Source organism: Hippoglossus stenolepis, chromosome 7, assembly GCF_022539355.2.
Source record: "Hippoglossus stenolepis isolate QCI-W04-F060 chromosome 7, HSTE1.2, whole genome shotgun sequence".
NCBI classification, from domain to species: Eukaryota; Metazoa; Chordata; class Actinopteri; order Pleuronectiformes; family Pleuronectidae; genus Hippoglossus; species Hippoglossus stenolepis.
Genome location: NC_061489.1, coordinates 225,804 through 245,401, shown reverse-complemented (window position 1 = coordinate 245,401; position 19,598 = coordinate 225,804). Strand labels below are relative to the sequence as shown.

Here is a 19,598-nt window from a genome sequence, read left to right as displayed (position 1 = left end):
TCGATTCCTAACTCTATTAACGCAGACTGAACCGCATCTATCTGTGCAGCTTCAGTTTATTTAGTTCATTTTCCCATCATCACCTATAACTCCAGTACAACAATACCATACATGACACTTCAGTTTTATTTAACGATACATTTTTGGCAGAAAAATGCAGAATAGGCCTAATGTACTAGACAAAATATAAAAAGTGGATGCAGGCTGCTTGTCAGTTGTTATATTGGTAAATTACGGGCATCATTGAGAAGACCTTTTATTTTCATGTCACTGTATTTGATATGGCGTTCGTGCGTCGAATGGTATTTTCTCCGACAGAACCTGAAGGGGTCTTGGAATACCTAATCACCTCCAACGGAAACCAGCTGAGAGAAAGGGTAGAGAAGATAAGATGGCGGAGTGAGCGAGTTGTACTTTGAACAGACGGTTGTGACCCTTGAAGTTTGTCAATAACAACAGGGGGGACTAAAGAGATCGAAGAGATTACGTTAACGTCATCGAAAAGGCAGATTTGATCCTCAGCGCGGAGGAGGTCGAGAGTCTTTCTTTTTGCGGTGGTCCTTGCGACAGCGTTAGCTTGATGCTAACGTTAGCCAGCGTTAGAGTCGAATCGACTGCTACATCGAGGTAGCTGGGAGGTTGTTGGAGGCCGTAGCCTTTGTCAGAGTTTATTGTGGGTGTTTATACTTTTATACTCCCATTGTATTCTGTGGTTCCTGGGGGGGGTTGTGTTTTAACGCAGATAATTTGTAACAGAATAAAGGGAAACATCAGGGGATATATATATATATATATACACATATATATATATATATATATATATATATATATAGTTGCTTGCGTTTGTTATTATCGTTAGTGAGGTAAGTCCGTAATTGCCCATAACACCAAGTGGACATTTAGGACTCTATGTGCTGCTGACAATCGGACCAGACCACCAAACAGAATTTCCTGAAGTGAATCGGGTGGAAATCGTCATTTGGTGGAAATTATGGCGAGCAGCGGTGGCTCTAAAGCCGAGTTCATAGTCGGTGGAAAATACAAGCTTGTTAGAAAAATTGGATCGGGATCTTTCGGCGACATATATCTGGCCATCAACATCACAAATGGAGAGGTAACCTACTGCATCGACATCTACATTTGTCACTGTTCTCATAGCGATGTTTCTGGCAGTTTTCCCGACAGGAACAGCAGTGGCTGAATCTAAAATATCGGAGACACATTGCAACATCGCCTTGTATGTTAGCATGTCTAGCGAAGTAGCTGTTAAATTTGTTTGACTGATATTTGTCTTTGCTGTGATTGCTACCTTGACCACAGAGTCCTAAAAAGCTAAATACAGATGTATGTTGTTTTTTATGCCGTTTTTAGGAGGTAGCTGTAAAACTGGAGTCACAGAAAGCGAGACACCCACAGTTGTTATACGAAAGCAAACTGTACAAGATTCTACAAGGTGGTGTCGGGATCCCACACATCAGGTAATGACAACCTTTTCACGTCTTGCTTTCCTTATCGACCATGACATGGTATTCTATGTAATTATTAGTCTAAAATACCGTGATGTTGTTAGCTTTGGAAAAAACAACCATTGTAAAAGTGAAAACAAGGTATAGGCCTGCGAGTCGGCCTGAAATTACTCTGTTGATTCTAGTAACGATGTCTTTTCCACGCACACTTTAAAATATTATCGTGGTTTGACTTGGCATTTATAGTCGCTTTATGTTGACATTATTTTCTGCACATGTATTGTGAATATCAGTTGGTAGGGCAGAGGAAAAGCAACTACTTGGCTGGAAATGGCCGCTCCTCTTTTGTTGCGTTAGTTCCCAACATGTCTTCCTGAACCCTGTTAGAAAATGGCGGCGGAGCACAGACGTGAAGAAAAACAAAACAATTCATGCCCTCGGTACAAAGGCGTTTTCATCCGGTGATATCAGCCCTGTATGGCTTTACTTTACTCTCTTGAGGCCTCTAATGATTCGAACAATGTTTGTTGTGTTGCGTAAGCCAATCAATGCATGTGGAAACATTGCAGACAGTCACTCTACAACAACTACAGAATGTACTAATATTGACAGCATGCTGTCCTACCTTTTGTTATTACCATAAATCAGGAAAATTGTACTTGTACTGAATAGTAGTTGCGTCACTTTTGAAGCCAGTGTTATTTGTTTGTCAATCGCATAACTGCAGAAGGTAGTGTATGTTAGTACTGTAAACACATATGGTATGGTTCTCAGCATGCTATACCCAAAAATGGAATACAATAGTTCCATCAATAATGAGAAGCCGTATGTAATAAATGCAAGTTCATGTAGCAGAGAAGGAAATCATATTGAGTATTTAGTGTATGGTTTTAACTGAAGTTTGGTATACCAATGTGTTGTGTAATAGAGACGGATGCATCAAGATCTTAAGTTACTTTGTTTTTATGTCTTGACACTTACAAATTAAAACAAAGCTATAGGGAAGTGTTATACTATTTGTTAAGGTTTTTTTTCTGTCTAGTTTATGTTGTACCAGTCAAACAGAAAATCAATATTATTCTGTCGTCACTGAGGAAGATATGTATGTTGAAATTCTAACAATAGAGCAGGTTTGTCTTGGATTTTTTCTGCATCATCAGGGTTTATTTGTGATTGATTACCTGACAGATTAATATGACTAGTTGTTGAGGACATCTGTACTTTATATCTTTAATGTAATTTCAGTGAAAGTTAAGCACTTCTGGACATTAACTAATTTATAGGTTTCCAAGTAGGTTTTTTTTTCAGGTGTTCCCCCAATTAAAGAGCACATTACATTACTGTAATGTTATATTGATAAGTTTTTGAAGTACAAGTCTGCACACTGCCTTGCAGTGGCAGAGTGAGAGCCTCCACAGTTTCTGTGGACTTTCTCTGCCTGTCCCCCTAGCATAAAGTCAGAGTGAGTGGGGATTGACTAACACACGACAGACATAAAAATGAAAAACAAAAAGACAATGAATATCTTCTTGTAAAAAAGCGTTGGGAGACACTGATGTAAAGAGAGTTAGTGGTGATATGAGTTGACAACGTTGTCAGGGTGCTCTAAACATGATCATGTGATCTCCGCAGCGGAATTCCAAAGCTGAGGGGTCCAAGCACCTTTAGTCGTCAGCCTTAACTTTGGAACAGCCAGCAGGGCTCCACCTGAGGATCTAAGGCTATGAACAGGCACATAACTTTTCTGTGATGTATATTGGGGCCAGGTATGCTTTAAAAGTAAGCGGTAAAATCTTAAAATCAATTCTAAAATGATCAGAGCCAATAGAGGGAAGCAAGGATGGGGGTGATGTGATTAAAACCAGTAAGAAGCCTAGCTTCTGCATTCTGATCTATTTGGAGGTGGGAGAGTGAGTTATGGCTTATGCCAGAGAGGAAGGAGTAACAGTAGTCTAGAGTAAGAAGTGTGTGGATTACTTTTTCCCAACGTCTGGGTGTGAAAATATGGGTTTGATTTTGGAGATGGTTCTGATTTGCAGGAAGCAGTTACAACTGTTACACAAGCCGGGGACTGTTAATTGCGTCTTTGTTCTGGTGCCTTTTTTAACAACGCCTTGTTACAGCCTGTCCAACCTGTTGGTCCTGCTGCCCCTCCTATATTCTTAGTTTAACCTGACTTCCTTTCATACAGTCAAGCCTGTCATAGTTTCTGTTTTTTACTCTTGTAAGGATGTCACCATACCGAAATTGTAGTTGTCGATACCGATGTTATGAAATTCCACATTCTCGATAATTCTATACCATGGTAGAAAACAAAACAATAAATCCCATGTACTTAAACATGCACTCCTGTATTCAAAATATTTGAAAATACAAAAAACATTGGCCATGTAGCCTTCAAGCAATAAATAAAAAAAACAAACATTACAAGAACAGTGGCATGTAGGAAAATAATGAAAATTAAGTATAGCTCAATGACTTAAAAAAACAGCAGTGGCTGCCCACACAATGTACCAACACACACACACCTTTTATATACTCTAGTGCAAGGCTGTAAGCAGTAGGTTAATTCAGTAGTAGTGACAGACCATTAAAACATAAAATATGTATTTAGAATGCAAACATCATCAGTGGTTCTTCTAGGACAGGGGTCTGCAACCCGCGGCTCTTCAGCCCCTCAGCAGTGGCTCCCTGTACAGTGTTGTGCATGAACAATTATATTTTTCGCGAATGATGAACTGAACGTATCAGTTTTCATATGATGAAATGACGTCCATTTTTTGAAAACGTCATTGTATCAGGCCATCATGTGAAATACCAGGAGTGACAGAAAATGTGTGTGTGCTCCCAGACAGCACACAAACAGAGGCCCGGGGCTCCACCCCCACTCACTCGCTCAGAGCGACACACGCAGTGAGATCAGAGCTTGTTCACGTGAAGCAGCTGGTAAGTGACTTTGTTGAAGAACAGTGAAAACAGAGTTTCTCTGGTCACAGCTGCTCAGTGATCAGAGCAGAAGCTTCAGTTGGTTTGTACCGAGCTGGAGTTTCTGTTTCCTCCTCCACTCTAACTGCACTCACTTTAACTAATATACACTCATCACTAGATATCAGGACCTGATCAGTACATTAAGTAACTTAGTGTTTGTTTGATTCGCTCCAGAGTTTGAGACTGCATTTAAACATCATGAAAATGTTCACGTGTAGGGGTAGGCTGTCCCAATACCTGTTGGGACGGAGGGGTAGGGTCAAATGTTAGGACTTTATAGACCTTGAAATAAAGATTTTGTTTTTTTCAGACCCTCCCTTTACACCAAGGGTTACGCAGAATGCCTTGCGAATCACCATCAAACTGGGAGAGAGAGACTCACAAATGTAGCAATTTCTCCATTAATACGAGTTAAAAATTACGATCATGATTGTAATCAGTTTATCGTTTCAATGTATTATGGTCATTTTTTCTATAACAACCTTAAAAAAAAGATCGTTAGCATACTAGTATTAGCATGATGGCAATCCATTTTTTCCATGATAATCCCTTATTTCATATCGCATACACCCTCTTTGAAGATATACAATGCACTTGATTGAACCCGCATATAGCAGCGATGTTATTGAACTTAACTGCTCCTCTAATACGAGGCATCCTGGTAGGGTTTTATACAAACCACTGCTAGCACCCTGCTGTGAGCTTTTGATTCATATGTAAAATAATGCAGAGCATCCAAGTGTTTCAATTTCAAATGTCATTGATTCAACTGCATTAGCATAGATGTTGTTTGGATATTATAGGTTTGTCACTTTAGTAACTGCAAACAATAGCATTGGTTTATTTAAGATCTCAACAATGTTATTACAATGACATCCCCAGCAAAACCTTTTGTCTCGTCTGTTTACATCGATGACTACTGATGTCGTGTCAGGTTTTCACGACCACTACTGATGATGTAACAGCTACTTTTAGGGCTGTCCCAATTCGTAGTGGAGGATTACTACCACTACCCCTTGTGACTCCGTTTCAAGGGGCAAGGTAACCCTCTAAAACAAGGGGTGAAATGGGATTGGGCCTTAATTACGTCTCAAACTCCAGAGCGAAACAAAGTAGAATCCAAGTACTGGACAGGTCCTAATAACTTCTGATCAGTGTTGATTGTTAAAGCGTAAAGTGAGCACAAGTCAGCAGGGGAGTGAAGACATGTGGCATGGTACAAGGATACTGGACATGTAATGTGTGTCGGTCCTGACTCTGAAGCAGCAGCAACAATATTTTTTGCAGTGGCAGGCCTGCATTTTTCAGTACCTGAAGAGTACCTTGTTGTTTTTAGAATTTTGGTACAGAAGTAAAAGTGACATTCTTGAATGAGACAGAAAGTACTCAAAACTGAAACGGTCTAGACATCAATGTCTCCTCTAGGATTTTTTTAGTAGCCCTAATGTTTATTGTGGAAAAGTGAGTGCAGGTCAGCGGGAGAGTGAGGAGGGAGAACATGTGGCAGGGTAATGCAGAACGGTGCAAGGATACCGGGTCAATGTGTCAGCCGTGACCCTGAAGTGGCTATGGCGATGTATTTGCAGCACAAACTGGACTGTGGTTGGTAGGCCTGTCAAGATGACAAATTTTGTTGGACGATTTATTGTCCCAGAAACGATTGCGACAAATGACATGGCCAACATTTTGAAACCATGTAATACCACTGATACAATGATAATAGCATATAAAAGCAACAACACGGTATCAAAGAGAAATGAACTTTAAATTTATAAGAATATTCAGGCATTGGAATTAGCATGACAAAATACAATATTATCCTAAATAAATAACACCTAAACAAAATGAACCACACACAACCAAAAAAGGAGTATTAACACAATTACATATATATGAAAAAATTATCGCGACAGGCCTAGTGGTGGGTTAAGAAAAAGATGACATACAGTTTGGCATACTGAAAGAAATAGTGACTGTCACTGTTAACAATGCTGCTGTCATGGATGTGGCAATAAGCAGGCTGCAATTTATAAAACTCGGTGGTTGTCGTCTGGATGAAGTAGTCATCCACATCAAAGACTGCTCCAGGAGAAGCAACAAGTCCAAAGAAAGCATCCCTCAGTCTACTCTATTTGACCCTTTTGAATGGAGGTTTTTAAAAATTTCTAGAAAAAAACGTACGAATGTATCATATAAAAATAGGATCTCATTGATAAGATAACGCTCACAAAGTAATGGAAAAAACAGTGTGTGGGAAATTCTGGAGTGAATCAAGCCAGCGCCTTTTGTATCTGGCTCTACAAGCCCATCAGGAAGAGCACACATACTTTAATCAGCTCCTTCAGGAGCTGCGTCTGTCTGGGCTGTGCCCTCGAGCTCAGGTCGGTGCTAGGACCGAGTCCGATGAGTTTCTCAATAGGGATGCACGATATGGATTTTTCCGGCTGATACGTTGACCGATAATTACATGCTTTGCATGGCCGATACCGATAATAATTTCACGTTTCTTAAAAAGAAGTTCGTAGCCTTTAGTTTGTGCACACCTGAGGGTAAAATTGCAAAATATAGTAAGCAAATATGGTTGAATTAATATTGTTATAATACATTGTTGACGCAACAAAAACTGTTCTGACTCAGTTCTGAGTATTAATTTTGTGTTTTAGTGAAGTACATCAGAAAACTTCAAACAACTTTAGGTGGAGGAGGAAAATTTCTCCTTCAAAAGAATTTAAATTAAACATTTTGACATCTCAATGAGCTGCGGTGCGCAAAGGCCGGCCAGACGCACATGGAGCGAGCGCTCCTCGCCAGTAGCCGAGTGAGAGCCAGGCAGAGTGTGGGGGCTCCACTGGCCGAGCCGCTGTGCGCAAAGGCCAGCTAGACGCACATGGAGCGCGTGCTCCTCTCCACCAGTCGAGTGAGTGAGAGCTCCTCTCTGTCACTCACACACACACACCCACACCACATAATTAACATTGTGTTTTACTTTGTGTAGAAATAAAAAAATACAGCAGCTCCCCCAAAAAACTACGACTGGTAGTAAAAAAATTCAAAATAAAACCCTTTGATCAGTCACACACAAACACTGTTTTAAATGTAATTTTTAAAGAGAAAAAAAAATATTGAGTATGAATGCCTGCAGTTTACTTAATACTTATTAATACTGCATGTGTTGTGTTTATTGATTCGCTGAAGTTTATTCACTGAAGTTTCTAATAGAATAGTTCTTACTCTTGTGATCAAAAACATTGATCTGAAGCGCAGTTTTAAGGCTTTTCTGTAAATAGTTTTCCAATAAACAATAATTAGCCACTTCTGATCAACCCATATCCATGTCGGGCTTAAAATATCATCTTCAGGTTTTTAAGTCCTGCCCACTTCTGGGTTAAGTCCGAGTAAGGATACGGATAATTTAGTTGGTTGACTAAATAAAGATAATGGTGTACTCGGTCATCCCTAATGCATACACACACTCCTAGAGGAAACGCTGCAATACTAACCTAATACAATCCTAATCATCCCATGTTTACTAAGCTGGTAACATATTTTGGTAACAGTCAGAAAATTATTTATTGTTGTGGTTGTGTATAGTTTGTTTTAATTTTATTTATTTATTGAAATATTTTTAATTCAAATATCAGACTGAATATTCAAAGTTCATTGCGCATTGAAAGGGTTATTAATATGCTATTATCATTACATCAGTGGTATGTAATGGTTACAAAATTAGGTCAATTTATCACAATGTCTGGAACAATGTATCAAAACAATTTGGTATGACAGCCAGGCAGACCTTAATATTTTTAGAGTTTTCTTTGCAGTTTGCAGCTTTAGTTCTCTGAAAAGTTCTTTCATATCCAAGCAAAAATACGTATTGTACAATGAAATATCCCTTATTGATTCTAACCAAGACCCTTTGAATCTGAATCGATTTGGGAAATCAGTGGCGATACCCAGTCCTAGTCAGTAGCATTTCTTTGAAGGTGTCAGAATTGATCACTGCACATTGGACGATTGGGGTAATAGAGTTGTGCATCTTCACTAGCCTCACGATTCGATTCACTGCGATGCATTTCAATGCATCACATCCACAATTTTCTATATTACTGCATGTGGCTGCCTTTTCATAAATACGAACAGTCAGACAAACAAGGACTCAGTCTATAATACTTTTTAAAGTAAAATTACTAAATAAACACTCAAATAAATAAAAATGGTAAAATATATAAATATCCATTAAGGTGCAGCATGTAGAAAATTAACTATTTAAACTGCACTACTACTGTATTGCATTATTGTCATTATTAAATATATGTTTTTATTTTTATAAAACATAGTTTGCATAGAGGGTTTGATAGGGTTTGTCTCTGTGGAGAACACCCTCACTAGGGACAGGTTTATAAAGGGCTGGTGTGACTTGCTGGCTGAAATGCGGACCAACGGGAACTTCGTAACGGGGCTCGATTACTTTCAGCATGTCTTTTAACCCTGTGTTCTCAACAAAAGAGAACGGTCGCGGTAAACAGTAGCTTTAATGCCACGGGGAGGTGGCTTTTTACGGAACTTGTTTTTTCTTTGTCCTACTAATGTTAGTGTTATTTCCAATGTTAGTGGACATTGCTCTGGTGACGCCGTTTCCAACGAGTCGGCATGTTCGATGTGCTAACAGCTACATCGTCATTATAGTGAAGTGTTCCCACACAGCAGACTTAAATGATGAGGGAGGGTCTTTACACTCGTGTTGCTCGCTATGACCACGGGTCGACAGCACATCTGGTCCTTCCCTAAAGTTGTCCCTTGGAATTTGAGACGCACACAAATAAGTTACGCACGTGGACTTGCTGCATTCGTTCAGTACACCTGCGTACCGAATGGTCCATACTGGAAGCTTTCGGTTTGGATACATGTACCATTACACCCCTACTTTGTACATATGCAGCCGGTAGAAATAGCCCTCAGAGGGGTACTTTTCAGTTTAATACATTACATTTATATAGTACATTTCAGGGCCTGTACTTCTTGAGTGAAGAATGTACTTTTGCCAACTCTGTATCTGAGTTACAACCATTTATTTTTAATGACAAAACAATGAGATCTGCCACGATTAAACCGAGTAGTGTGCAACGTTTATAAATGAGACCCCTGGTACAGTGCGTTGCATAAGTATTCACCCCCCTTGGACTTTTTCCCATTTTGTACTGTTACAAACTGGAATTCAAATAGACTTTTTCCCATTTGATCAACACAACATGCATATTAATTTGAAGGTGCAAAATATCTTTTATTGTGACACAAACAATAATGAGAACAAAAATGTTGACATCAGTTGGATGCATAAGTATTCACCCCCCCGAGTCAATACTTGGTAGAACCCCCTTTCGCTGCAATTACAGCTGCAAGTCTTTTGGGGTATGATGTCTCTACCAGCTTTGCACATCTAGAGATGGAAATGTTTGTCTCTAGGCTCAGTCAAATTAGATGTCTGTGAAAGGCAGTTTTCAAGTCTTGCCATAGATTCTCAATTGGATTTAGGTCTGGGCTTTGACTGGGCCATTTTAAGACATTAACATGCTTAGATCTAAACCATTCCATTGTAGCTCTGGCTGTATGTTTATGGTCATTGTCCTGCTGGAAGATGAACCTCTGCCCCAGTCAAGTCTTTTGCAGACTGCATCAGAATTTCTTTAAGGATTGCCCTGTATTTGGCTCCATCCATCTTTCCCTCAGTTCTGACCAGTTTCCCTGTACCTGCTGAAGAGAAGCATCCCCACAGCATGATGCTACCACCACCATGTTTCACTGTTGGGATGGTGTGCTCAGGGTGATGGGCAGTGTTGGGTTTCTGCCACACGTAGCGTTTTGCATTGAGGCCAAAAAGTTCAATTTTGGTCTCATCTGACCAGAGCACCTTCTTCCACATGTTTGCTCTGTCTCCCACATGGCTTGGGGCAAACTCCAAACGGGATTTGTTATGGTTCACTTTCAACAACGGCTTTCTTCTTGCCACTCTTCCATAAAGGCCAGATTTTTGTAGTACACGACTAATAGTCCTGTGGACAGATTCTCCCACCTCAGCTGTGGATCTTTGCAGCTCCTCCAGAGTTAACATGGGCCTCTTGGTTGCTCCTCTGATTAATTTTCTCCTTGTCCGGCTTGTCAGTTTGGGTGGACGGCCTTGTCTTGGTAGGTTTGCGGTTGTGCCATATTCTTTCCATTTTCTGATGATGGATTTTATGGTGCTCCGTGAGATGTTCAAAGCTTGGGATATTGTTTTATAACCTAACCCTGCTTCATACTTCTCCACAACTTTATCCCTGACCTGTTTGGTGAGCTCCTTGGTCTTCATGATGCTGTTTGTTCAGTAATGATATCTAACAAACTCTGAGGCCTTCACAGAACAGGTGTATTTATACTGGGATGTCTTGCAGAAAGGTGGACCCTATTTACTAATTATGTGACTTGTGAAGGCAATTGGTCGCACCAGATCTTTGTTACGGGTTTCATAGTAAAGGGGGTGAATACATATGCACTCAACACTTTTCAGATTTTTATTTGTAAATCATTTTGAAATCCATGTAATATTTCCCCCCCACTTCCAAATGATTGACTATTTTGTGTTGGTCCATTACATAAAATCACAATGAAATAAATTTGAATCCGTGGTTATACCATGACAAAATGTAGAAAAGTCGAAGGGGGGTGAATACTTATGCAAGGCACTGTACTTGCTTGAAATACAGTACTTGGGGATATTCTACAGCATAGAGGTTCATTTTTGTACTATACCAAATAATGCATTTGACATTTTCATAAAAATGTCAAATGCATTATTTGGTATAGTACAAAAATGAACTTACTATGAAAATCTTTTGGCTGCAATAAGTTTAGAGCTGACTAGCGGACATCTATTTTATTTTTATTTAAAGAAAGTTTTTAAAGTGCAAAACACCCTTTTTTTTTGTCTTCTTTCAGAGTATCAAACATGAACAAAAGTCGCTAATGTCCCTAATATTACTTAACATATTTTTTTGTCATGGTGTCATGTAATTGACTGCAGACTGTTGTAATGGGCTCCGTTTCTTATTTGTAATGTTACTCAAGGTTCAGTGGCACTGCGTAGAGTGGAGAACATCCTTACCATGAAAAGAGTCCTCAAGGTTTAGAGAAGCTGTGCCATCCCCATGAACATCCTCGCTGTTCATATATTTCTGTTCAGATATCTTGATAAAGGAATGTGATATATTGTTTTGCTTTTGTTTTTTTCCATGGTATTGAATTGGTTATCGAGAATCATGGAAATATTAATAGTATCTGTGTTGAGTACTAAATTTGTTATCGAGACATCCCAATTAGAGATGTACATATAAACTTGCCATCTAATATATTTATGTATGTATGTATATGTCTGTATTTTTTTGAAAAAATGTATCCTCACATATCTAAATATTAAGATAATACTTAAATGATCTCAGGTTGGGAAAATACACTTGTTACAGCAGCAGATAGTAAGACTGAGGTAGACAAAAGAATAAAAAAGGCGATTGAATAAAAATACAGAAAATATGTACATAATATAAACCTTAAACTACGTAAATATTGTTTGTAGAGAAATGTACTCAAATAAAGTGCAGCACAGGATGATTGCATGAGGGTCAACACTATTTATTCATTAGTGTCAGGGGATATTGAAAAAGATGTATACATAATACATGCATATTAGACTGTCGTATAAATATAGGCAGGTATGGCATACAAAATGAGTATAAAAGGCTGTGTGTGTATATGTGTGTGTATATATGCCCATCCTGCCCCCGCTGCTAAAATTATCCTGGGGATACACTTATATTGTTACCTCTCAAAATCCATGTATTGATTAAACAATACCTTTTTTGTTAACTCACATTTCCTCAGACCTTTTCATAAGAAAGACAAACAGTGTGGGATCTGAGCTCAACCTGAGGAGCTTGTTCACAAATTTCTGTTGTTTTACCAGGTGGTATGGGCAAGAGAAGGACTACAATGTCCTAGTCATGGATCTGCTTGGACCCAGTCTGGAGGATCTGTTCAACTTCTGCTCTCGCCGCTTCACCATGAAGACTGTCCTTATGCTGGCTGACCAGGTACCTAAAGCATACACACAATCCACCATTATGTAATTACATGTCATTTGGCAGAAGCTTTTATCAAAAGCAACTTACAATTAGTGCATTCAACATCTATGAGGTGCCATTTGAGGGGTTTAGTAGCTTGCCCAAGGACACTTTGGCATGCAGATGGGGAAGACGGAGGATTAAACCGCCAACCTTCTGGTTGGAGGACGACCACTCTACCCCACAGCCACCCCACTTCTGAAGTAGTGGGGGTGCACGTGCATGAAGGTCACTCTCCTGCACAACAGCTTCTGTTTGATGGGTACACAGACTAAAGAGTAAAAGATAACTTATGTGAAAGAAGTACATAATTTATTGGAAACACGGAGGGTCATAGTTAAATATTTTAAGTAAAGGTTATAGGTTGATGCTGCCCCCCAGCAAGAAGCATTTTACCTGTTTGCCTGCACTTGGTTTAATTTGGGTACTCTCACATCCCTCCCATAGTCCAGACAACCAAGTCTGGTGTTCGGCAAAGCAGTAAGCGCAAGTTTGACTTAGTAACAATAATAATCCTATGTTGGCCATTACATTACATTACATTTCATTTAGCTGATGCTGTTATCAAAAGCTACTTACAATAAGTGCATTGAACCATGAGGGTACAAACCCAGAACAACAAGAATCAAGCAAGTACAATTTTCTTCAAGAAAGCCAAACTACAAAGTGCTATCTGTAAGTGCTACTAAATACAGTGTATTTAAAAAATTGTATCCAAGGTATAGTTGGAAGAGATGTGTCTTTAGTCTGCGGCGGAAGATGTTTTGACTTTCTGCTGTACTGATGTCATTGGTGAGCTTGTTCAACCATTTAGGAGCCAGGACAGCAAAGAGTCGTGATTTGGTTGAGTGATTTAGCTCACAGTGAGGCAGCAGCAAGCCGATTGGCAGATGCGGAGTGGACAGGCGGGGGTGTAAGGTTTGTCCTGGATGTCGGCTGGGCCCGATCCGTTAGCAGCACGGTACGCAAGTACTAGTGTTTTGAAATGGATGCGGGCAGCCACTGGTAACCACTGAAGGGAGCGGAGTAGTGAGTGAATTTAGGTAGGTTATAAAGACCAGTCGAGCTGCTGCATTCTGGATGATCTGCAGAGGTCGGATTGCACTAGCAGGTAGACCTGCCAGGAGGGAGATGCAATAGTCTAGGCGTGAGATGACCAGAGCCTGGCCCATAACCTGCGCCGCCTTCTGAGTGAGAAGGGGACGTATTCTCCTATTGTGCAGCATGTATCTACAGGAACGGGTTGTTGCAGTAATGTTGGCAGTCAGGGAGAGTTGACTGTCGTTGTTGTGAGGGTGCTTTATTATCTTGGCTATCTGCAGTGTTTACATACAAATATTAAAACAATTGTGTTAATTTCATCCTGCATTAAAATATTAATTTAAATCACCAGTGTTTGTAAATCAAATTGTATTATTTTAAATGGCAGTGTGAAAGCATCCATTAATCCCTTGTACATCTCCAGACAGGATAAGCTGTTTCTTTACAAGTTGCGTTAATGGAATTACTTTTAATATTTTAACCCTTAGGGCTGTGTTAAAACAACATCCTTTCAGCACCTTTGTGGACAAGCATGTCCACTCTCTTAAACTGCTATAAAACTTAATATATAATTTTTTTCCCCCTTTTTAATAACTTCATTTTATTAACATCAGTATAGTATTTTAACTCTTTGAAATTAGTTTTTTAAATAATACCTCTTGCAGGGTTCCAGACTAACTTTTCCAATAGCAACACTGGTGCTCTTACTGAACATTTTAGGGTCACCAGCAAAAAAGAATCCTGACATATATTATTCTGAAATTGGCTATTCCTTTTTTTTTTATTACTTTAAGCACATGCTGATGAGAGCTGGGTATCGCCACTGCTTTCCCACTTCGATTTGATTCTGATTACAAGGTTTTGATTGAATTCAATATCGATACAGTTAGGGCTATTTCAGTGTACAATACCAGTTGTGCTTGGCTATTAAAGAAATTCTCAGAACGAAAGCTGTAACCTGAGAAAGGAAACCTAAGTTGGTGCATTATTACAAATATTAAGGTAGGCCTGTCATGATAAAAAATGTTAGATGATATATTGTCCCAGAAATTATTGCGATAAATATTGTCATTTTGAAACAATTTCATATCACTGAAAAAAATATAATATTGGAGCATAATCCTGCAATTACACCCTTTCAAAGAGCAATGAACTTTCAATTCTAAAGAATATTCAGTCTGACATTTTAATATAATTTCCTCAATATATAAAACATGAATAAAATAAACCGCACACGCAACCAAAAAAATTAATAAAATAAATATTAAATATCTTGCACAGGGTATGTGCTCGGTAAACAGGATGGGATGGTTATGATTTAGACGCCAAAGTTGTGATCGTTTAGGGCTGTCAAAATTAATGCATTAAAGCGGGATGATTAATTTGTGGAATTAATGCGTTCTTTTTTTTAAACGCATACGCAGACTGACCCGCTCCATGTACCCATACTTGCCCCACTCACTCGCTCAGAGCGACACACGCAGTGAGTTTAGAGCTCGTTCACGTTAAGCAGCCGGTCAGTGACTTTATAGAAGAACAGTGAAATAGAGTTTCTCTGGTCACAGCTGCTCAGTGATCAGCGCCGCTGCATCATGATCAGAGCAGAAGCTGCAGTTGGTTTGTGCCGAGCTTCAGTTTCTGTGTCCTCCTCCACTCTGCTCTCACTTGAACTAAAACACATCAATAGTTTTCAGGACCTGATCAGTACATGAAGTAACTTAGTGTTTGTTTGATTCGCTCCAGAGTTTGAGGCTGCATTTAAACATCATGAAAATGACTCGTCAACATTTTGTTCTCAGTCCAACACGAGACGTGACGCTCACAGTCAGGACTCAGTGATAAAGTGAGAGGAGCGACCCGCAGACATGATCCGACACCATCGATTCATAACCAAACACATGACCGTACGTTTGTCACCTTAATCATCACAATAAAAAAATGAACTGTGAACTAGTTCATTTTCATCTGCATGAACTGAACTTGGAAGTCATTCTTTTTAAGTGTGAACTGGCACAACACTGCTTCTACAGATGGGCTCAGATTTCACATTCACATTTAATTGTGTAAAGGTTTGTTTGATTTTAAAAAAGAGAAGTTTTATACAACCATCCTATATTTGCTTAAAAAAAAAGAGCAAAGGCTAAGATTCCCCAATTGATTAGGATAAAGGTTCTTTGAGTTTGATTAAAAAAGTTATAGCAAAGAAACCGCCACTCCATAATTTAATTATGGTGTGGTATGTATTAGTTTGAGTTTATTTTTCAATCTTAATAACTAGCATTTGGACTTGTCATCAATAAAAAAAAAAAAAAAAATGTTAAATGTATATATCAGCCTTCTGTAATTTATCTTTCTGATTCCCACAGCAATATACATAGTAAATGGGGATTTTTCTGGCATTTAGAAATGGTGATTAATCTGAGTAAAAATTTTAATCGTTTGACTGCCCTAATTTAGTTATTAATCGATGGTGTTGGATCATGAATCCGGATTGTTGTGTGCGTTGCGCTTGATTGTGTGTGTGTGAGCCACTAAAATGTTAGTTCAGAAGAGGGAACAGACGTATTAGCCTTATTTCCAACAACGCTGGCCTTCACACTCACCTATACTGGGAGGTAATACTAAAATAAAGATATGAAGAGTGTTCTTGAACAATATGCCCTTTTAATTTTGACCCTTCACATTAAACGTACCAAACGGATACACTGCTGATGTTGACAGGAAACACAAATTCACTGACCAACCTTCCACAATAAGGCAACTAAATAAAAACGCTTACATAGATTACTTTTAAATAGGCAAACGTTACACTATAAAAACGAACTGGATATAGTTAATAGATAATAAATATTTCAGTTGATTAGGTTTATTAGCAATAAATTGCTTGTTGTGTCTTTCCTTCTAAAGTATCGATAATCGTGAAGCCGTGATATTTTTAACGATAATTGTGGCACCAGAGTTTTATATTGAGACATCCTTAGTTTAAATGCAGCCTCAAACTCTCCATTTGATGAACTTAATGTACTGATCAGGTCCTTATAACTTGTCGATGTTTATTAGTTCAAGTGAGTGCAGGGGTCTGCAGGATTGTGGAGGGAGGACATGGGGAAACTCCAGCACGTTACAAACCAACTGCTGCTTCTGATAATGAAGCAGCGGCACTGATCATTGCGTGTCAGTGACTGGGGGTGTGGCCCGAGGGCCTTTATGTGTATAGACTCCACCTCGCTCCCAGCCTGAGGAGTCTGGGAGCGCACACACACAAAATGTGTACATGCGTGTTTGTGTGTGAGTGGTTGGATCGGTGATGTGTGTTGGAAAGAGACAGAGCAAGACATTATGACATTGCACGATATTATTTATCAAATTTTTTTACCTCTGGATACTGTCATAACTGGACACATAGACCCGCACGTTACACACCTATACAGTATGAAGCCGTGCATCTTCCGCTTCTGCAAATATTTTACAATATCTTTTTTATTTTTTATAAATTTTTACAAAAGAATGGATTCGGTCAACAGAAACGCTGGAGTGCTTTTATTTTGAAACGCATACAGAAAGTGTTGCAGCCATTTATGTTTGTGATATACATTCATCAGATAAACATTAAAACTCAGGTGAATGATCAATTTCTCAGGTTTTTTTTCTGCTGTGAAACACAATGTTTATCTGTCTGTTAAAAACGTATGCATTTCCAAAACTTCTCGAACCCGTTTCAAAGTAAAAGCCCTCCAGTGTTTTACTTTCTGAATCCATTAATTTGCTCTAACAGGGCTTTGGTTGTAATCGACAGACCAGCAGATGAAGGTCTTCATAACCTAGAGTCCTGGTGTTTAGTTTAGTACATAATCCCACTTATTTTGTGGGAAATGCAGTAGAGAAACCAGCAGCTCCGCTGCCAGTAGCGTGTAGTAGCGTGTTAACAACAGAAACACAGCTGATCTGTGGCGCAACCTCAGCCAGTGAGTCCAGAGAGTTAGTGATCGACAGTGAAGTCGCGATCGTCTTGTTGACCACTATATATATATATATATATATATATATATATATATATATATATATATATAGATAGATAGATAGATAGATCTCTCTCTATCCCCAAAGATTTTAGGTTTGGTTTACTATATGTAAAGGCCCTCACATGCATGTGCACATCAGGTTTGTGTGAGTGGTTGAATTGGTGAAAGTGTGTGAGAGAGACCGACTGAGAAAGACAGAGCGTGGAGGTTTAACAATCTTTTTTCAGATTTTTCTACCCTCAAATCTTTTTGTTTTTTTTTACTCACCCCACTCTGATGTCCATATCAGCACACACGGATCATTTCAGATGATCTATATATGAAGCCATGACTTCAGAATGAAAGCATAAAAACTTAAATGGCAGGATTATGTATTCTAATTGCAGCGGGATCAAAAAAAGTTGTTAAATGGGTTCTCATGGGGACATTTTTGCCGAAAGGTGGTATTTTCATTACATAGTGAAAACAAGACATATCATAGGAAAAGAGGTGGAAATTTCAAAATTCCCAAAAAATATACATGCCATATGCATTAACAAAGCAGAAATTATCAAAATATATAAACAGAAAATGACATGCATGTCCCAAAGGTGCCCTAAGGGTTAATTGGGAGAACAGTGAATATCTTTTTGAATTATTTAACTATGATCTTTTCTCCATCTTCAGATGATCAGCAGAATTGAGTATGTACACACAAAGAACTTCATCCATAGGGACATCAAACCAGACAACTTTCTCATGGGCATTGGTCGTCATTGTAATAAGGTAAGACCTCTCTGCATCCTATACATAGTAGTGTGGATTTTTGATGGTCTATATAGAGCCGTTGGAATATCAGGCGAACCATGAACAATCCACAGACCTAGTACCAAGATAACATACAAGTTTATCTTCATAAATGATGATCTCTTCATGTTAATGTTAATCTATTCTATCAGCCATGGCTGACTCACCATTACTGCTGTTTCAGAAAAACCTTGTTATTGGTTACATGGCATGTTTTTGTAAAAATTATCAAGTCTTATTACTCATTACTTGAGTGATAGCAACATTGCTGAGAATTATCAATGTCTTATTATAGGCACGATATCGTGTATGTTTGATGTATATTTTCACCACAGGTTTTATTGTTGAAGGTTTTATAATATCTACAATCTCATCACATCAAAATGTCAATGCAGACCTGCTTGATTAGACAGTTTTTTTTTTGTACAAACAAAGTTTTCTAGAATTACAAGTTTCTGTCTGTGTTTGTACTGTTGACCTTCAAAGGTTGCACCTCATACATGCTGAAACTGACATGTGATTGATAATTTGACAACATAAAATGGTCCCTAATATTGAAGACTGGGTGTGTTATATATTCATTGTAGTAATGAAAAGGAAACATAATGGGAAGTAATTGGTTGCTCTTTCACAAATGCAGACAAAGCTATTGATTCACAGGAATTGAGAAATCAGGAACATCACACTTGAACTCTATAAGACTGATTGTTGTAATGAAAATAATTACAAGTCCCGTGTTAGAAATGCTTTCCTGTAATAATAAGTTTTGAGCAGTGATTTAAAGATCGGTAGTGAGTAGGCGAGCCTAATCTAATCAGGCAGGGAGATCCAGAGCCTCGGGACCCTGACAAAGAAAGCCCTGTCACCTTGAGTAGCCAGCCTTGACCTAGGGATAGCCAACAGGGACAGGCTGGCCGATCTCAGGTTACGACCGGGATTTTAGGGAGTCGAGGGCTGCGAAATGTATGTGGGAGCCAGCCCATGTTGAGCTTTAAAAGTTCTAAGAATCTTAAAATCAATCCGGAATTTAACTGGTAACTTGTGATGGGACGCAAGAATTGGCGTGACATGAGCCCTACGTTTTGTTTTTGTTAAAATATGAGCAGCAGTGTTTTGAACAAGCTGCAAACGAGTTACTATGGTTT

The 19,598-nt window shown here is 38.9% G+C and overlaps 1 protein-coding gene across 7 annotated transcripts in view; it reads left to right on the top strand.

Annotated features, from left to right (window-relative positions):
• The first annotated feature begins 341 nt into the window (after window positions 1-341).
• The window catches only part of csnk1a1 (casein kinase 1, alpha 1), a 56,026-nt gene continuing 36,769 nt past the window's right edge, over window positions 342-19,598 (top strand). For 6 of the 7 annotated variants that reach the window (XM_035161340.2, XM_035161339.2, XM_035161337.2 and 3 more), the window contains exons 1-4: window positions 342-1,114; window positions 1,372-1,478; window positions 12,448-12,574; window positions 18,334-18,432. In XM_035161340.2, coding sequence (XP_035017231.1) covers window positions 992-1,114; window positions 1,372-1,478; window positions 12,448-12,574; window positions 18,334-18,432 — 456 coding nt within the window. In that variant the 5' untranslated portion in view covers window positions 342-991. Of the gene's footprint in view, window positions 1,115-1,218; window positions 1,238-1,371; window positions 1,479-12,447; window positions 12,575-18,333; window positions 18,433-19,598 lie in introns of those variants that run through there. The other variant, XM_035161341.1, reaches the window with a different exon arrangement.